Source organism: Equus caballus, chromosome 1, assembly GCF_041296265.1.
Source record: "Equus caballus isolate H_3958 breed thoroughbred chromosome 1, TB-T2T, whole genome shotgun sequence".
NCBI lineage: Eukaryota > Metazoa > Chordata > Mammalia > Perissodactyla > Equidae > Equus > Equus caballus.
In genome coordinates this window covers 62332747-62352359 of record NC_091684.1, presented here as the reverse complement: position 1 = coordinate 62352359, position 19613 = coordinate 62332747, and the positions used below count along the sequence as shown (strand labels likewise).

The 19613-nt window shown below is 46.6% G+C and overlaps 1 protein-coding gene across 8 annotated transcripts; it reads right to left on the bottom strand.

Annotated features, from left to right (window-relative positions):
- Positions 1–76: 76 nt before the first annotated feature.
- Positions 77–19283, bottom strand: SEC24C (SEC24 homolog C, COPII coat complex component). 8 transcript variants are annotated; one of them, XM_070222700.1, is made up of 26 exons: positions 18696–18764; positions 17713–17834; positions 16733–16931; positions 13939–14074; positions 11739–11914; positions 11157–11528; positions 10712–10848; positions 9396–9464; positions 7959–8070; positions 7603–7730; positions 6275–6413; positions 5949–6064; positions 5652–5776; positions 5317–5508; positions 5010–5103; positions 4689–4805; positions 4173–4343; positions 3385–3481; positions 3143–3288; positions 2779–2917; positions 2511–2629; positions 2233–2412; positions 1797–1988; positions 1473–1562; positions 1173–1322; positions 77–548 (listed from the first exon to the last, which is right to left on the bottom strand). In XM_070222700.1, the coding sequence occupies exons 3-25, from the start codon at positions 16902–16904 to the stop codon at positions 1182–1184; spliced, it is 3360 nt and encodes a 1119-aa protein (XP_070078801.1). In that variant the 5' UTR covers positions 16905–16931; positions 17713–17834; positions 18696–18764; the 3' UTR covers positions 77–548; positions 1173–1181.
- Between the last annotated feature and the right edge of the window lie 330 nt (positions 19284–19613).

Here is a 19613-nt window from a genome sequence, read left to right as displayed (position 1 = left end):
CTCCCCAGGAGCTGCTAATCCTGGCAGGAAGGGCTGGAGGGAAAGTGATAGTCGCGGGTAAACATGAGGCTACTGGTTACATCTTAATTTATTTTATTTCTTTACAAATTAAAGATGCATTGAAAAATAAACCAATGAAGAGAAATGAGAGGTCCAGAGCAGGGGCATCCCAGGCTGGGAGCAGGCAAGCCTGGCCACCGTCAAGCCTAGCCCTTGTCCTGCCCCAGCCACTTCGGGTTGGAAGATAACTGTCAGCCACTCTGTCAATACCAAGGCCTGAGTGGTGTCCCAGCAGGAGAGGGCAGAGCTCCAGCCGCCTTTGCCTCTCTCCACAACAACCCTCATCTTGAGGAAGCAGTGTTTCCAGTGGGAGCTCAGAGTGGGATGTGGGCTGGCTCTGTGAGGTATTGCAAGTTGATGACCAGGCTCCCTAAAGAACCATCCAGTGTTGGGGCCTCTCCAGCTGGAAAGAAGGCTGATACCTCTCCCAGGTATTAATATACTTTGCAACTCAGTTCCCAGGCTTATTCATCTCTGACATTGTGCCTCTGTCCATGGAGTGATCACCCATCATTGCAAGAGAAAGAGCAGTGGAAGCAGAGAGAGAAAACTAATCAACCACTCTCAGTAACTTTGACTTGGCTTGCTGACTTCCAGGCCCAAGAAGGACCAACCACTTTTCTCTCCACCATCTATGGTCTATACCCCAGCTCTTGTGCACCTCTATGTTTCATCCCTAATATAGGAAGTTGCTGAGGACACTGAGCTAAATTAGCCACTCCCCTCACAGTAACGCTGGGATCTCCACTCCTTCTTGCCTGCCCCTTTCTTCTTGGAGGCTAGTCCAAAGGGATATGTAATATTGCAAGGGTCTGGGTGCCTCCAAACCCCCCAACACCAAATCATATACAGTGAACTGAGAAACTACATTCATTATGCAGGATTAGCAGGAAAAGGAGGATAAAGTGAGGGGATAGGGACACCTTCCATCAGCAGGACGTGACAGAGTGTAGGATAACTTGAGCCCAGAAAGAAGGTGTCTCCTTACACTTTCCCCTCCCCACAAAGAGACTGAGGTCAGATTACATGACTTATTAGATATGGGACTGTCCCGATTTCTCTGCTGTCCTGGGTACTTTCTGGAAGCTGGCCTGGGACCCTATGACATTTACCCACTTTCTCTAGCTCAGTAGCTGCCGAATCTCCTTGTGCATATGACAGAGAAAGTCCACATAGGATGCTCCCCCACTCAGGCTCTTGTCTTCCACCAGGAAGTGCTTGAACAGCATCTCCAGCTTGTCCTCCTGTTTCACCACGATAAGCTATGGCCAGAACACAGGGTCATGAGGCAGAGCCAAAAGGAATTAAACATGCCCTGAAATCCCATTATTCAGTCACTTACTCACTACCCACCCCCTTTCCAGGTGAGGACTTGACAAGGTAAGAAATCTAAGGTTCAGGATCAGTGTTACCTTCATGTACCGCGATCTCTGTGCCCTTAAGCTATCAACGAGGCCTCGCACCTTCTTAGATAGCGGATTATCCAGAACTGGCAGAATACTCTGGAACACAAAATTCATTTATCCTTATGGTAAGGTACACTGAGTCCAGTCAAGATGGGGCAGCAGAAATGTATGCATCATCTAAAACAAGGAAGCCTGGAAAGAATGACAACACCCTTCCTCCCCTCCAATTGTCCCGATATTTAAGGGGACTAGCACATGAATTTTATTGGCTCCTAATCATATCACAAAGTGCATTTCCACACCCATTTCTCCTTGACTCCCTGCTCTCACCAAGCCACTGGTGATCTGACTGAAGGAGGAGACGCTGAAGAGGCTCTGGACCACACCTTGTTGGACACTTGCTCCCACCCAGAGGAAGAGGTTGAGCCCATTCTCCAGCAAATATATATCCCCATCACTTAGACGTTCTTCAGATGCTCGAACTGCTGGTGGTTCAGTAGTACTCTCAATGGGAGACTTTGTCTAGACAAAAGGAAGGGGTGAAAGGTTACCAAGAACCATAAGACATGTTTGGCTCATATACACACACAAAACTTGAGAAAGCTAAGTCCCTCAGTAACTCTCAGTGTGAAAATTACATCAGATAATGTAAGTAAAAGAATAAATTCATTAGTGTCAGACACAGATAATGTTAAACCCTTCCCTTCCTCCTTCTATGATGTCTCTTTCTCAGTGCAATGTCTCAGACTTCAGCCCTCAGTCGCACCAATGGTAGAAGCCGAGGATAAAAGAAGACATTGGTCTCAGCCACATCCATGGAGGTAACCAGCTGTCGGACATAGGCACGGTCATCAGTAGTGACTTCAGCTCCAGGCTGCAGGACATCACTCTTCAACACACAGTTTAGGTAAACGGGGAGTAGCTTCATGCACTCAGGAAGGATCAACTGAGGGGGTTATCAAAGTAAAGATAATGATCATGAGAAGTCCCTCCCAAATGCAAAAATTTGTCCCAAGAACTCCTCCAGTGACATGCTTGCCCTACCTGTCCTGCAGAGGAGGGGCTGGCACAGTTCTTTCTGTAACAGGCCAGAATCTGGGCACACTGGGTGATAAGAGCATCACGAACAGTCTTCACAGGGCTGTTCAGGACCCCTCGGTATGCTGGATGGGAAAGGGAGATAGCACAGTCACCAGTCAGCCACTCCATCACATGTGCCTTCCCACCACACCTACCCAGGAATGTTGAATCATTGACTATCCTGGACCCTTCTCTCATCCCTAAGCCCACCCTACCCTGCCTCTACCCTCACCAAACTTGGCCATGTAGTTGATGAGCGTGTCAGTCTCACAGTTTCGATACAAATCAGCCAGCTGGGTGCAGCAGTTCAGGGCCAGGTTGTGGATGCGGAGCCGTCGCTGCCCTGCACAGCTGGTGTAGAGCAGGGCACACTAGGGGAAGGGAGAAAGGGGGAACTCACACCCCTCCCTCACCAAAGCCCTCTGAAAACTGCCCCTTTGCTATATTATTAAACTAGAGGAAAGACATGAGCCATCCCTTCCCCAGCCTCTTCTAGTCCTCTCTGCTCGCCCCTCTCCCTCTTCCTTGCAGCCTTATTATATACAGTGAAATGACACCTGACACTTCCTCCCCAGCCCCTGCCTTCCGCCTGCCACCTGCAGGAGGGCTCCACTCTCTTCATTGAGCCGATCATCATGCTTGAACTCCACGGTCACCGTCTTGTCTCCATCCAGCCCAGCCAGCTCCACATCTGTTGTGTTGCTCATGTAGAAAGCCCCAAAGAAATCTACAGCACGGATACCTGAGGCCACAGGGACAGAGCTAAAGGTATGACAGGTGCCACTTGCTTCACTCCCAGATTTGGCCCCCTACCTGCTCTTCTCCAACCAGGACTGACCAGTGCTTGTGCGGACTCGCATCACAGCATCAAAGCCAACGACCTTCTGGACATCCCGACGCAGGTCACTCAGGAACCGTTCCTGGTCATTCTCTACCTGTAGCACCCCAGGCCCAGAGTCACATCACCAACTACATAACATCCTGCAGACAATCTCCCTGCACCCCCTCTACTCTACAAGCCTGCTGAATCATAATAACAATAACAGTGAAGATGATAATAATGATAACGATAACTTTGAAGCACTTATTACATGTCAGGTGCCACATTAAGTACTATACTTAATCCTCTTGATAAATCCTAATTAATAAGTATTAAAATCCCATTTTATAGATGAAGAAACAAAGGAGAGAATAATTAAGTAATTTATCCGAGGTCATCCAGAGAGTTAAGTGGTAGAGCCAGAATATCAACACTTGCGGCTCTTTTTTTTTTTTCCTAAAGATTTTATTTTTCCTTTCTCCTCAAAGTCCCCCGGTACATAGTTGTATATTTTTTTAGCTGTGGGTCCTTCCAGATGTGGCATGTGGGATGCCGCCTCAGCATGGCTTGATGAGCGGTGCCGTGTCCATGGCCAGGATCCAAACCAGCGAAACCCTGGGCTGCTGAAGCAGAGTGCACGAACTTAACCACTCGGCGGTAGGGCCGGCCCCTTGTGGCTCTACTCTTTACACTATGCAGTTTCTCTTCCATTCCTATTAATGAGTCAGCAGCTAAAGAGCCACTCCACATCTAGACAGACATTCCCAGTCCTGCTTCTACCTGCCACCCAGAGTCCCATGCTGTACCTGAAAGCAAGCATATTTGTAGACAGAGCCACCAGTGAGTTGGGGAACAACACAGAGTGTGGCCACATCCACATACTGGTTAGGGAAGAGGAAGAGGTCTACACAGCAGCCTTGGGCCACACACTCTTTGGCCAGGGTCTGATAGGCACCTGTCTGAGGCTGGAACAGAGTCTAGGGAGGAATAGAAGAAAATGTTCAAATATCTCAGCTCCACCCTATTTGAGAACTGTATATGTAATACAGAACATTCAAATAAATGTAAGATTTCAGATCTACCTCATAGGAGTTTGCAATAGTAGTACAACGTTCTCTAAAAAAAGGGGCACCGAGGGCTTTGGGATAAGATGGGATAGAGAGGTGTGGGAGCGGTGGAGAAGGTTGGAAGTCACGATGTGACATGGGAAAGGGCAGAATGTCTAGTTCCAGTCCCTCTCAAGAAACTTGAGAGTATTGCATTGTGAAGAGTCACCACCTTCCTCTATAATGGAAAATCCTCCCCATCTCCCAATCCCACACCTTCTCCTTGTCTGTGTTGATCAACTTCCTGTCATCTCTGTTCTTCAGTTTCCCTGGGGCCTCTGCAATGGGCAGGGAGGTGTGGAACAGAAACAGCTTCCCTGCACACTCAGCAGCCTAGAAAAGAAGAGAGGACTACTTGTTCATTCTTTCCTTTATTCATTCATCCCTTCCCTTGTCATTTATTCACTGCCAACTATGTCAGATGGCCTGACTCACTGGACAGTCATCAATGGCTGAAGAAATGGGGGTTGTATCCCAGGGGGTAAGATGGTCGGGGGAAAGTGGGGCAGAGGAGGTTGCCAGGGAGTCTAGCCCTACCTTCAGAGCCTCCATTCCAGCCTGGATAACTGGGGCAAATACTGTCTCCGTCTCCCTTGTGTCTGCAAACATTTCCGGAATCTGATCCAATAAGCTGAAGAGATAGGTGATGTGAGGCAATCAAAACTGCTGTCCAGATTCCAGATTCCTCCGTCCTCAAGAGTCTCTCAAGAGTCATCTCACCCCCAGACTCTGAAAACACCTGAAGCACAGCCCCTGTCCATTTGCTGACCTCTTTGCTCAACTCTCTGGCTTTCTGTGGTTGTACCCACCCCAGCCTCGCTTTACCCCACAATCTGGCTCTTACCTGGTGATGACTGCCTGTGACTCATTGACATTGACCAGGAAGCCATCCAGCAGTGGCACAAACATGTCAGCCACATCAGATACAACCATCATCTGTGGCTGGGCCAATGAACTCTTCACATTGTAGAAGTGGAGCACTTTATTATAGGTGACAAAGCCAACGCGGATTGCTGACTCTTCTGCCCTGCCCTCCCTGTAGAAGGTGACATTGTTACCCAAACTTGCCACCTTCTCCACCACCCAACTTCATGACATGAGGCGCCATCTGCTGAGTCAACCCAGGCCACCCACCCCCATCATTATCCAAAGGAAGCACCTCGGCTCCATAACTCTCACCTAGGTAGACAGTCTAACAGTGACTTGAGCTCCTCACAGAGGAGCCTAACAAGACCACTCCTGATGGCATTGTAGGAGACGTCAATCATGAAGATGAAGGCAGGAGGGCTGGGAAATTTATTATTCTGCAAAGGAAGGAAATGTTGGGGGGAGCGAGGTATTGGTAAGCAGTCCACTTGACTAGTGAGAAGTCAGCATCAAAGAGGACAACAAAGGGTTCAGGGAAATGATCACAGCAATTCTTAGTTGTCTCATTATCCTCCACCCACTGCTCCTCCCCATGCTACCTTCCCTCACCTTGCAGTAATCTACAGTGGCCAAGAATTCATAAGAGCCCAGGGATAGCTCAGGACGGTCATAAGCATCCACACGTTTGCCGGTATGATCCAGATGTTGAAAATACTGGGGGGGAACTGTGGGGAGTATGACAGAGTGTTACTCAAAGGTCCACTCTCAATCTTAGTAAATCTGGCCCTGGCTGAGCTCGCTCTACTGCCCCATATCCCCATATGTGCCCTACTTCCCCAGTTCCTGAACAATGGACCCTCGTCTATCTAACTAGAAAGAGAAAAATGAAGATGTATTCCAGATCTTTCCCCCAGTCCCAGCCTCTGTGAACATACCATCATTGATACAGCTGCAAAAACAGCACTGGAAACGCCTCCCTCCCTCAATGAACTGCATGAAGGGGCACATGTATGCTTTGCAGCGATTGCAGCGCAAAGGGCCAGATTCTCCATGATCGACGACATACGGTGAAGCCTAAGGAGCAAAGGGCAGGGGCTCAGACACAGAGGGAAGTTATGGTGGGTTGAGACATGTGGCAGTAGATGAGGAGGAACAACCTGAATGGAGAAGAACATGGCTCAGATATTCTGTGTGGGATGGAGTACAGTGAAGGAGGATGAGGACAAATGATGAGGGTACTGGTCACAGGAATGTCCCTAAGAGTTTAAATTCTATAGTTCTTGCTCCTTGTTCCTCATCTCCAGAATTTCACTTCTTCTTGAAAGAGAAGAGGGACTGTAAAACTGGCTCTAACAAGCCAGGGGCTGCCATGGGCATATGAGGAGAAAGCCAAAGATTACCTAGGATTCTCCTTTCTGGCCCTATCTTCAATTCCCTTCACTCTTGCCCTAGGGATCTTGACTCCTGCTTCATTCCCCAACCAAGTATCTATGACACTTCTCCTCCCCCATCCCTGGGTTTCTGTGACACCTACTGATGCCCCAGGCAGATGTCATCCTACAGATAAGAGACCAGCAGCCAGGTGTCCAACCATCCCCACTGAGATCCAGGAAGAGAGAAAGAGATAAACACAGAGCAAGACAGAGAGAAAAAAGCAAGATGTAAAGTGAGCCTTGAGCTTCCAGTTAGAGAGATATCCACCCTAACTTTGATAAGCTAGGCATGAACCTGAGGGTATCCTACCAAGGCCTGGCAGAGCAGCTGCCAAGCTCTTTCTCTTTTCATGCTGATTTCAGGTATTAGGGTGACAGATCAGGGCCCAAACTAGGTAAGAGAAGGACTACTGGATCCTAATCTACCTTTTTTCTTACATGTTCTCCTGACATTCCTAACCTACCTGAGATGATAGGATAGCATAAAAGAAAAAATAGAATGATGTGCTTCTAATCATCTGGAGGTGACCATGCTATGTGAGACACCTGTAGCCAGCTGTCTCTTCCCCTACAAGTTGGCCCTGCCTCTTTTCATATTGTTTGTTTTTCCTATGGACCCTGCTCCCATCCAGCAATTTCCTGGGCTTTTGCTCTCATCCCTACCACCCGCTTCAGGCATGGGCCCTTGGATAGAAAGTTACTGAAGATACTCTCTCCCCACATCCAACCAAGATTCTTCCTTTGTGATTGCCAGAATCACATCTAGGAAGACATCTTATTCCCCCGCCCTTCCTCCCTTTCATTATACTCTAGTGCCTTCCCTGACTTACCTCCTCTGGGGGTAGCCTTGCTAGTGGCTTGATGACAGCTGCCAGAGGCACCTGAGCCTGCTTAGCCATGTCAGATGTGCAAGGGATATTATAAGATGTGCATCGGATGTATCGGGGACTTGCATTCCCTGAAGACAGAGGAAGAAAACCTGAGTCAGATCATAGAATCCCTCCAGACACCAGCTCTCCATTGTCGATGCACCCCATTACCCCCACAAATACTAGAGCAGATTGTGGCTTTTTTCCCCTAGAGAATAATGAGGGACTGGTCTCTGATTAAAGATTGACGAGCCCCATCCATAAGCTGATAATCTTGGAGAAAAAGCCCTGTAGGGAGGAGTTAACACCCTTCTCACCTTGGTCTTTCACCAGGAAGTTGGTGGTGACTAAGGGTGGCACCTGGCCCCGTACTCCAGTAACAAATGGCTCTGAACCCCGGTTGTTCCTGTCATCCTCAATAACCTGAATCTGTAGGGAAGAAGTGACATGAGTAAAGTGACAGAAGAAAAGGAAATACCAGGTCCCAGAGAGCCAAGAGAAAGAATGGCTGGAGCTGAAGCACAGAAACTAATAAATTGCCAAGGAACATCTCATGCACCAGAACTGCTTTCTTTCTGGAGATAATATAAAATGCCACAATACCAATCTTTTGCTCTATAGTCAGCAGCAAAATGTTGGACGGGCAACACTGAGAATGGGCTTCTTTATGGATCACCCTGAACCCCAATCAGTGGTGATCACCCTGTTATTCCCCCAACTCCAGGAAAGCTCCAGCTCTAATCACAAACCTTCAAACATGATCAGATTCCACTTCCCTCCCCAGCAAGCATTCCCCTCCCCTTCTCTCCCCAGGACACATTTTGAGTCAGAGCAGGAAAACAGACAACAGTAACCATGTAAAAATGAATCTACCTGGAATGACTCTACAGTCAATGAAAGTAAAAGGGACAGGGTGAGGAGAGGATTAAACAACCAGAAATGATCAGGTAAGGTGAGGAAGCCGATGCTGCCTTATTTTCAGGTTAAGCATCAGTGTGTAAATATGGGAGAAGAGGATAAGTACCCAAGGCTTATAGCCCAAACCTCAGTCCCCCACATTTTGACAGACCCAGTGAAGGAAAAAAAACGTTTTGCAAAACTGGTAACCAGATCTTTGTGCAGGCTGATAACCTGTGGTCAGTTACTTCAGGATGGGTTTGGTAAAACCAGAAAAAGTAAAGGGAGACTAAGACTCTGTATCTCATAGCAGAAAGAGTTGAAGCTTAGAAATATACCAGAGTCAAAAAGACTCTCTAGATGAGAAAGTGGCCCACACTTTCCCAAACCAGCAGTCGCTTTCCCTGTAAGAAATGCCAATATCCCAAACTTGTACATTAGTGGCCACCTACCCAAATGTTTCTCCACAACAAGCTGTAGACAAATCAAACCCAAAAGACAAAGATCTACTGCTCAGCTTTGTCCTGTTCCACCATATGTCACATGCAGGCTCCTAGAGGAGCCAGAAAGCCTAAAACCAAAGCATAACGTGCCACCTGACCCCGCCCTTAGAGCGTGACTTTCTACCATCCCATACTTAGGGCACTGCCAATAGCTTGCTACTTCTCCATTACATGGCAATTTGAGGCATGCACATCCTTCTAGTTTGTAAAAGTGAGGGTCTATAAGGACTAAGGGACGAGGACAGAGAGGGATGGACATGGTGGATGAGGCGAAGATGAGGTCACAGGCATGCATGGACGGCACTAATACAGGGATGACACGCACACGCACACACCCCCACCCTCTGCACTTACTGGACTAGGAATGGCATCAGGGTCTATTCTGTGCCTGGTTTTCTGCTGAGGAGGCAGCTCATTGAGTTGCTTTTAGTGTTTTAATAATAAAGGCAGCAGGGGAATACAGGGAGGGAGACAAAAGAACAAGAAGCAGATGTTACTTCTCTCAACCCTGATGAGTTAGACATGAACAGCTGGAGCCCAGCTCAAGCTGCTGAAATCGGGCCCCCTCTAGATCAGAAACTCCAAGTCTTTCTGGCCCAACACAGAGGCTTTAATGGCTCAGACTATGATGTAGAAAGATAAGGAAAGGTGCAAACAAGAGGCAAGCAAGGGTTATACAGGGAGGGGCTGAGTGGGAGAAATCTTAAGAAAGAAGACGAGGGATGTTCCCTCCAAAAGGCCAAACCTCCCATATCTAAGGACTATTCTTATACTGAAAGAAGCTTCCTCTCACATCCAATCAGATTCTCCTTCTCACTGAAGAAGGGGAAAGGAAGGAGGGGTTGTTTAATCCTTTCAGGTCCCCTTTAACCAACAGGGTCCCTCACCATGGTAGTTCCTCAAAGGAAGAGGGAAGAGAACAGAATGGAATATGGCAATGGCTAAGCATGGTGAGGTAACTGACATAGTAAATGTTGCAGAAAGAACCCTAAAGTGGTCCCCACTTGGGAGTACAGTCCCACCCTCTATTCCAAGTATGATAAGGAAAGCCTGAGGATTCTGATGGCTCCAAGGGTGAGGTTCACTTTCTTCCTGGGAGAAGCAGCTTTCCCTTATTGCCTTGGTAAACTATAGATCACTCTGCCCCATCAACACAGCAGGAGCCTAGCAAACAAAAGTACTGGAGGCTTCCTCCTAAAACACTGTCCAATTAGGGGCAGAGAGAAACCAGTGGGGCTTTCCTTCTCTTAACACCTAACACCAGAGAATTCTCACCAGCTCTACCCATTAAGAAGACTGCTATCCTACTAGATCTAAGCGGACAAGACTTGGACTTAACGAGTACTCCACAGACGGGCAGAGGTTACTATGCTACGTCCAATAGTGACAGAATGCAGCATTCAACCCAAAGCTCTAGTGAGAGTGCTCATCACTCTTGGCTTCCCTTCCTTTCCTGGCCAGCTATGGAGTAAAAGTGCCCCCAAAAAACTTCTGAGGCCTCAAGTTCCAGTTCAAAGAGTCAAAAATTACATCTAGGTTCTAGACCTACAAGATGATGAATGAAAAGGGAAAATAATCAGAAAATGCTAGGCAAACCATCCATCTAGGTTGATTCACTTACTTGGCAGTTACAAACTCCTTCCCCAGGACCACATAAAGTATCTACTTACAGGGCTCGGGATGGCATCAGGGTCCAGGCGCTTAGGAGGCAGTGGTTGAGGAGGCCCAGGCTGACTGCCAAAAGTGGGTGCTCCTGGGTAGGGACTTCCATAATTGGGCTGAGGGCCCCGACCTGGTCCAAAGGAACCTGAGAGACAAGGGCATAAGGTTGATGAACTCAGAATCTCCTCCCATCTCTTCTTAAGGCCTCAGAGAAATGCCTAAACTCCTATAAACGTAGAATTACGAGGTACAGTGATGACCATTCAGAGATAGACCACACTATATGAATTACAATAAAAAAGACTGTCCTATAAACCCCACATCCTAGGACTAATTCCCTGAAGCTATCCATTTAGTTCACCACTTAGCAAGCAATACTAAAAGCAAGCAAAAACAAAAAACATCTTAAAAGTGAAGCCTTTGGCTCCTAAATAGACCTTGGGAAAAACTCACCATTTTGTTGTAGCTGATAGCCTGGCTGCTGGGAGGAGTGCATAGGTGGTGGTGGTCCCGGGGGCCCAGTCATCTGGGTGCCAGGGGGCAGAACTTGAGGAGGAGGTGAGGACACATGATTGGGCTGGCTCACTGGGGGCCCCCCAAAACCCTGTCCAGGCAGGAGTGGACCACTCATTGAAGGCATCCGAGGACCCCCTGAAGCTGGGGGTGTGAAGCTGGAGGCCTGTGGTGGGGCAGATCGCTGGGGAGGCTGGGCCCCAGGATGACCTTGGGTCTGGCTAAGGGGCGGAGCCTGGCCCTGAGAATAGGAGCCATACAGACCAGAGTTAGGGAAACTTCCTGAGGCTGAGGCCAGCGATGTTGGTGGGCCTGGGAAGTAGAAGAGCTAGAGTCAGAACCCCAGTCATTCTGTCTCCTTGTTCAGTAAATCACTTCCCTTTCCACATAACAGGAGCAGGAATGAATGTCCCATCTGCTGGGCTCAGAGGCACAAGAAATAAGAGATTCAGGTATACCCTCAGAGCCTGATGCTTCTAAAAAGAAGGGGACAATAACATTCCTGTGGTCACAGCTACTCACCATAGCCTAGCCCCAAAGTAGGAGGGGCTGGGGCCATAGCACCACTGATCTGCATTCCAGCCAGCTGGGCAGTCACCTGTGAACTTGTCGGGAGAGGGCCATAGGGCTGAAGGACAGTTGGCTGGCTGACCACAGGGGCCAATGGGGCTGACCCAAATGGCTGAGACCCAGAGAGCCTGTGAAAAGAAGGGAGGAGAGGTGACCACTAGGCTGGGATACTCTTCAAAGCTGGCAGAAGCTCCACATCATACAAGAAACTATGTTGTTTTACAGCATCTTACTCTCATCTTGGGCTCTTTTATGGCTTCATATTTTTGTATATTTGTGGATAAATTACATTCCTGATGATCTACACTGTGATTATTCATGGCAAATCTTGTTTTCCATTAGGTTCCCTCCACAAACATATGCTGAGCACCCTCAGATCAAAGACTATTTACTCTACTAGTTAGATTATCACCTCCTCGACCTTTTGTTGACAAACCACCTCAGTTTTGTGATCAGAAGCCCTGAAGGAGTTGAAAGGGAAAGTGCACAGGAGCATTAACACAACAGATGCTTAATAAATATAGGATCAAACAAATATAGTTTGATTAACTTTTAAACCAAAGTATTTATTAGTTTATCCTGGGAGAGGTGTTAGAAAGATCTGTAAGACCAGAGAAGCAGGTCAGCTGAGTATGGCATTCTGTACTACTCAGAAAGAAGGTGATAACTCGACCAGAAAAGGACTAGAGAAACAGGACATAAACTAGCTAGCCTTCTAACTGTGTCTATCTAGCAAAGCCTCCTTGTTTGGATAGCTATGGGGACACTCGCATGGTATCAGATGGCACACTAAAATATAAATACAAAATCACTCCAGTATCATTGTACACCAACTAGCAACTGCACTGGTGTTTACAGTGATATTACTGCAAAATCTATAACATAGATTATTATACATAAGCTCCTTCTGGGATTTCAAGAATGAATCAAATTCTTCACAACAGTCTCTGTTACACTGAAATTCTGATTTATTCTCCCTTCTTATTTTGTCTCTACTAAATATCTGGTCTTTATTAACTTTGCTCAGCTTCTATTAGTTCTGCAGTTTAACACTTTTCTTTGATTCATTCAGCTAAGACACTCTTCACCCAGATCTTTGGATAGCTCCCTTCATCATTTCACTGAGGTTTCAAATATCACTTCAGAGAGGCTTTCCTTGACCAATGTATTTAAAACAGCTCCCAACCTCCTCACCAGTCATTCTCCATATGTTTACTCTCTTATTTCTTATTTATATTTGTCTACTTGTTATCTTCTGTGTACTCCACTAGATTTTAAACTCCATGAGGGCAGAGACTTGGTCTGTTTTGTTTACTGCTTCATCTCCAACCTCTAGAACGACGTTAGACACATAACAGTACAAAATAAATATTTCCGAGTGGATGAATGACTGAATGACTTCCCTATACTGCTTCTGAGTTTTCTAACAGACAGGGTTAAGAAGAGCTTCCCAGACTCTTTCTCAGGCTTACATTCAATGGTAAAAATGCATATCCTGGACACACAATAAAACTGTCAGAAAATGACTTTTCCACTACCACACATTCTACCCATAGTTATACTTTATTCTTTGTTTACCAAAAAACAAACAATACTCCAATAGAGATGACTGCCCTCCTTTAATGGACTTCCATGGGAAGACAGGGATTTACTGAATCATGCACCACCCAACATTTCATCATTCATGTCATTTTCCCTTGAGTATCTTTCTTTTCATAACTTTTTCATGGTCACACTCAAACTTAACCAATAAGTCCTACTAAGTGCCTGATTTAGAAGATAAGGGGAAGTCAGAGAAGAAATAAATAATCCTGAGGTCCCTTCTTTCTGTTTCTCCCTTAGGGTAGGCTCAGTAGGACCACAGCAATTATTGAAGACATATGTGTAGTCAAGGAAAAAATTCAAGTTCATGGAAAGAGAAAGAATACACAAAAGAACCAAGTACTAAGATGGGTCAATAATCTGGAGTGGACACCAGCAGCACCTATAACCTGGAAAAATAAAAACAAAATACAAAAAGTCGGAGGGAAGAGAAAAAGAGATCTAAGGGAAAGGCAAAAAAAGAAAAAGAAAAAGGAAAAGGAAATAGGCCCTCACACATTCCTAATCCTTCATTTCATCAGACCAATTTTAGGTTGACACAAATACATACCTCTGCATCTGAACAGTGGAGCTTGGCCCATTCTGTACATCTCCTTGGCCAAACTGGCCATATGCAGCCTGGCCACAAGGGGTCTGTGCTGTCGTTGCTGGAGGTGCTCCCAAAGAAGGTGGGGCTCTTGACACACCTAAGGGTAAAGGACAGAAACTAACTGAGTGAGAAATAACTCGCTCCTCTACCCTAAGCAAGGAATACAAAGCAAGGATCAATAAGCTCAGACCTTCACTGACCCAATACTACAGCTTTGTGTTTTTTGGGGGGGGTTTTTGCTGAGGAACATTTGCCCTGAGTTAACATCTGTTGCCAATCTTCCTTTTTGTATATGAGTCACCACCATAGCATGGCCACTGATGGATGAGTGGCGTAGGTCCGTGCTTGGGAACTGAACCCAGGCCATCAAAGCAGAACACGCCAAACTTAACCACTAGGCCACCAGGTCTTGCCCCCAATACTACAGTTTTGCAATGAAAACAACACCATCAACAAGCAACTCCAGCTACAGCAGATTCCAAACACAATGCCCAGCCAGATAGCCTCCACTCTCCTAGACAGGTACACTATAGGTGAAGCTATAGCCAGAGACACAAGAATGTAGGCCCCTCCTATGATCACCATACACTCTCACTCAATCCAGGACAGTCTAATGTTCTTAGCCTAGACAAAAAGTCAACTTTTTTAAGGAAAAGATCCTACTCCAGAAATTTAGAGCATATAAGAGAAAGGTGGCACAGAAGACGACCAAATAATATACTCAACTAGATTGTAAAGAAAGGCACCTCTTGGGAAGACTATTCTGCTAACTTCTTCTTCATATAGTCTACTTATCCTAACCATCTTCTTTTTCATCCTCTTCTAAATGTTGACACTCCTAATAGCACATGACTCAGGAAAGTGTTCTCATAGATTGGAGACTCCCTTTCTGCCCAATAGTTCAGTCAGGACAGTTGGCCTGCTCTCTCATTAGCGCTGCCACCTATGTCTTCACAAAAGCTGTACTCCATTCTTTCCACTCATCAAAGCTGCCATCAAAGCTACTTCTACTACCCCCAATCATCCTTCCTGCATACTATCCCCAACCATCCTTCTCACATGAAATGCAGGAAGAAAGTGATTAGTTACTTGGCACATCCCTTTGAAACAATTGTTTTGATCCCTGCTCAAACAATTGCTTTTCTTTTCCTCTGTCCTCAGTAGAGATTAGACACTATAGAACCTACCTATAGGAACACGATTAATCTGAATCTGCTCTCTAGCCATCACAGAACCACATATGTTTTCCTCTTAATAACAAAGCTTCCTCTTGAGACAATGCCAAACTCCATCTTGATAAGCCAGGACTCGACAGATCAGAGGTGGACTCTGTCCAGCCAAAGTCCCAACCCAGAGTAAGGCTCTTCCAAAGACCTGAGACCTAATCTCACCACTTTGCTATAATTAAAATAGTAATACTTCTTTTACTTCCCAAATCTTACCTATGGTAACTTTTTTTCCCTCCATATCCCTTTATGCAATTTACTCTCTTAAAAAGCATTAAGTGGGGCCGGCCCAGTGGCACAGCAGTCAAGTTTGCACATTCCGCTTCTCGGCGGCCCGGGGTTCGCCAGTTTGGATCCTGGGTGCTGACATGGCACTGCTTGGCAAAAGCCATGCTGTGGTAGGCGTCCCATGTATAAAGCAGAGGAAGATGGGCATGGATATCAGCTCAAGGCCAATCTTCCTCAGCAAAAAGAGGAGGATTGGCAGTAGTTAGCTCAGAGCTAATCTTCCTCAAAAAAAAAAAAAAAAAAGCATTAAGTGTTTGCCATATCTTAAGTCCTCAGCTAGCCTAACCAAAGATCTACTGTTAAGCGTTTTCTAAAAGGGGCTTATAGATAATCTGTAGTGTACCAGCTCCTCTTCTTAAAAAAGTAACATAAAAGCCAAACACTGATCCTAAGTCATCACCAGATTAGTTTTCTCTAGTTGCCCTGAAATTAAAGACCATCTAAACAGCAGAGGAAATTCAAGCAAAAGAAAAGGAATGAAGGGGCAGGCCCCGTGGCCGAGTGGTAAAGTTCGCACGCTCCGCTGCAGGCGGCCCAATGTTTTGTTGGTTCGAATCCTGGGCGCGGACATGGCACTGCTCATCAAACCACGCTGAGGCAGCGTCACACATGCCACAACTAGACGGACCCACAATGAAGAATATACAACTATGTACCAGGGGGCTTTGGGGAGAAAAAGGAAAAAAATAAAATCTTAAAAAAAGAAAAGAAAAGGAATATCAGCAGAAAGATATGACAGGCACCAAAAATCAGGCACACAAACACCACACTTTTCATTTATGAACTAGCTCCTTTTGTCCCAGAGTCACTTATAAATAGAATCATTAATCCAATGAGAGATATTACCAATATACACGAGGAACAAGTGATTTCAGGGAGACTTTAGGTCACCAGGAAATATTCAATCCTGGTCACAGGCCCTGGAGGAGCTGTGACTACAACCCTTTCATCTAGCTATGAACAATGCAGGAGAGGCTGCACAGGTAACACCCATAGGAAGTGAACTGCCATTGAGCCTGGAAGATGTGCTCCCACTAGATGTCTTAAGGCAGAAACACAGTCACCCTATACAAAAACAGGGAACGGAAGACTGCCCACAGGCCTCTCGGTGACCAAGAGCCAGATTCATGTTCCTCAATCCCAGTGACTTCAACTCTCTAGGCAGTTTAGGCAGGGCAATACAACCCAACCTGAAGACTACTGATTCCCCTTCTTAGCTCAAACGAAACTTGGAAACATACCCGGGGCAAGTGTTTCCTGATAGCCTGGTACTGGGCCATTGTAGGCTCCATAGTGGGTAGGAGGAGCTGTGGACCCTGGTTGCCCACCATAGCTGGATTGATGATACCCTGGGTAGACAGGCTGGGGCTGCCCAAATGGCGGCACAGGTGGAGCTGACTGGTTGACGTTCATTATGAGAGCATCCCCACTTGGTCTCACCTATTAGAAGAGAAGAGAGAAATTAGGCAAAATCAGCTTTCTGAAGAGAGAGCAACTATTCAGGGTAGGAAGCAAAGATAAAAAAGGACTGGCCTTATCGGGCATGATGAACCTAATCATTCCCACACTACTATCGGATCTTTGTAATTTTCTGCTCCAGCCAGTAGCCAGATTACTTCCTCAAAGTAAGGATTTTGTTACTCTGAACCCCACGCTTTGTCACTGCCAAGAGGGTATAAATTTCAACGTCAGATAGGCCCACTGGAATGGAATAGCTGCCTCCATTCCCTAGTGGTATGATTTCTAGTAACTAGTCACACAAGGAATCTTGCCGCGATAAACTATGGTGATATTACAGGTAAATGAAACACTGTTCTCACTCTCCATTCACTCACTCTAGCATCCATTCATTCAGCAAACACCAAATACCCTCTAGTGTGTTAGTCATTTTTAACCACTCAGGCTATACTAAAAAAGATCAGATAAATTCCTTTCCCCTCAAAAGACAAATTTTAGAGTAACATTAGAGAAATGACATTCTTTGGCTAAACCGTAATTATCCCCCAAATGCTACTCCATCACCAGTCTTCCCACCAAAAGAGTGTATGGATGTTAGAACTGAAGTATTAAAATCATTAATTGTAAAGGACACCTGAAAACTCTAGCAAGGTACTAGATTAGAACTGAGTGCAGGCCAGACACAAAAACTTCTCATAATAACCTAGGGAAACAGTTCAGAGATCAGTGGAAAAGTTAGATTTCATGGAAAAAGATCATTCACCTTGTCATTCAAGCAGAGGGACTGTGAGTACTCCAAATCCCAGTGTACTTCTCCGACTCTCTTGTTTCTGCTCTCCTTATATGCTTATCATGAATCTGGACCACTACCAAAATTATTACAATCTTGCCCAGCAACAGAAGAATGAATTAGAGGGCCTTTCAAGAGTGCTTCCAAGAATAGGACTATCTGATCACATCTACTCTAAAAAGCCTTATCATTCCAACCATCCTATAGACAGCAGGGACCCAGGAAGCAACAGAGCTCACAGCTGCTGCAGTGGAACAAGGGACTTTCCCCTTTGTTAAGAAGGGCTATCCTGACTATAGAAAAGAAAAGCTGAGCTGCCCCTGGACTAGAACTCCTTAAACCCAAAGCCATCTCAGGAGCTGTTCTTCCAAATCCTAAACCATGCACAGGTCACAACACTAAGCTTGACAGATGTCCCTCTCCCCTTTATCTTCCTAAAGTCAGTGTGGGGGTGGGAGTGGGAAGAAAGGAGTTTCTTCTCCACGAAATAACCCCCTCAAACACACCCAAGAGTTTGGAATCAGGCTCAAGTCTCGACTCCATTCAGGGTAGAAAGTCGAGGGTGACAACCTAGGGGGCGGGGCAAGCTTCCCATAGAACTCTGAAAGTAGTCGAGCTGTGGAGGCTGGGAGCGCCGGGCATCAAGACAGAGAAGCCAAGCTAGCTTCTCAGGCCACGATGAGAGAGAGGGCTACTCCATTAAACGTGGAGATCGAGCGTCCTGCACCCTTCAACAGGCTCTGGGCAGGAAGCGGGAGCCGGAACCTGGGCCGGGAGGCGAGAAGGGAGGGTCTAGGACTAATCCTGAATTGTGGATGCGTGAGGCGAGGGTCTCTCCCCGGGCCCCGCCCGCGGGCTCCTCCCTTCCTTCTCAGACTGAATCCCGATCTGGGCAGTGATACCCGGACCTCTCCTCTTCTTTCCTACCCACCCAACCTCCCGATAGCTCTCCTCACCCGGCTCCAGATCCAGGTTCGACTTCGTTTCTAACGTCAAGGATCCCAGGCTCCACTTCCGGTTCCGAGGAGGCCGGCGCGTCGCCCCCGGAAGTTCCACCCTCTCGCTCCGGGGCGGAGCTACTCCTTCTGCCACGTCTGCAGTAAGCACGCGTTCAGGAACCCGGATGCTGCGCATGCGCCACTTCTCTCTTCCCATCTCGACTTGTCCCTGGGAGGCTCCGCAGATTGTTAGGCATTTGTAGGGGGGCGTTTTCTCCCCTCAGATGTTCTGGTCACTTTATGATCCCACCCACTGAGATGGGATTGAGAAGGCTGGGTCAAACTATCTTTAGTAATGCCCACTCAATCCGCCTATGACATTAGTGACCTCTGATCTAGAGTCCTGTAGTCACTTCCTGCTGACCCCTGACCCCATTGATTTCCATATTCGAAGTTGTTCTCACCCGTGACCTTTGCTGGTCATGAGATTTGAAGAACGTATAACGGTGAAGGGCAGTAACTCTGCTTTCAGGCTTCGTATGTTTGAGTTCTGGCTCTGCAGTTCGCTGGCTTGGGCAACTTAATCTTTGCCTCAGTTTCTTTCACCTGTAAAATGGAGAGAATGCTAAATGCCCTTATAATAGCTTGTTGAGAGCATGAAATTAGACAAGTCGCATAGATTGCCTGGCACCAAAGTAAGCACTCAGTGAAGGTCAGCTGTTATTACTTAACCATTTTTATACAGCACCTTGGTTTAGATGCAGAGCTCTGCCATAAAGCCTTTCCTGCCCATTTCCCAACTCCCTGCGTATAGAATTAATCCTTCCTCTGGGCAACATATGCATCTTCATAGTTCTACTGTTGTATTTCTAAGTCAATATTGAAGTTTGTTTATATGCCTGTCTCCCTCCTAGACTGTGAGTCCTTGAAGGCAAG

What these genes read in the sequence shown, in the direction of transcription:
- SEC24C (XM_005602482.3), bottom strand. Translation starts at nt 16,904, where the DNA reads ATGAACGTCAACCAGTCAGCTCCACCTGTGCCGCCATTTGGGCAGCCC. An exon ending in CTGATGCCATTCCTAGTCCA is followed by an intron (nt 8,071 to 9,395) that starts GTAAGTGCAGAG and finishes TCTTCCCTACAG; the next exon opens with ATTCAGGTTATTGAGGATGA. An exon ending in ATCCTCGGCTTCTACCATTG is followed by an intron (nt 1,989 to 2,232) that starts GTGCGACTGAGG and finishes CCTTTTGTCTAG; the next exon opens with ACAAAGTCTCCCATTGAGAG.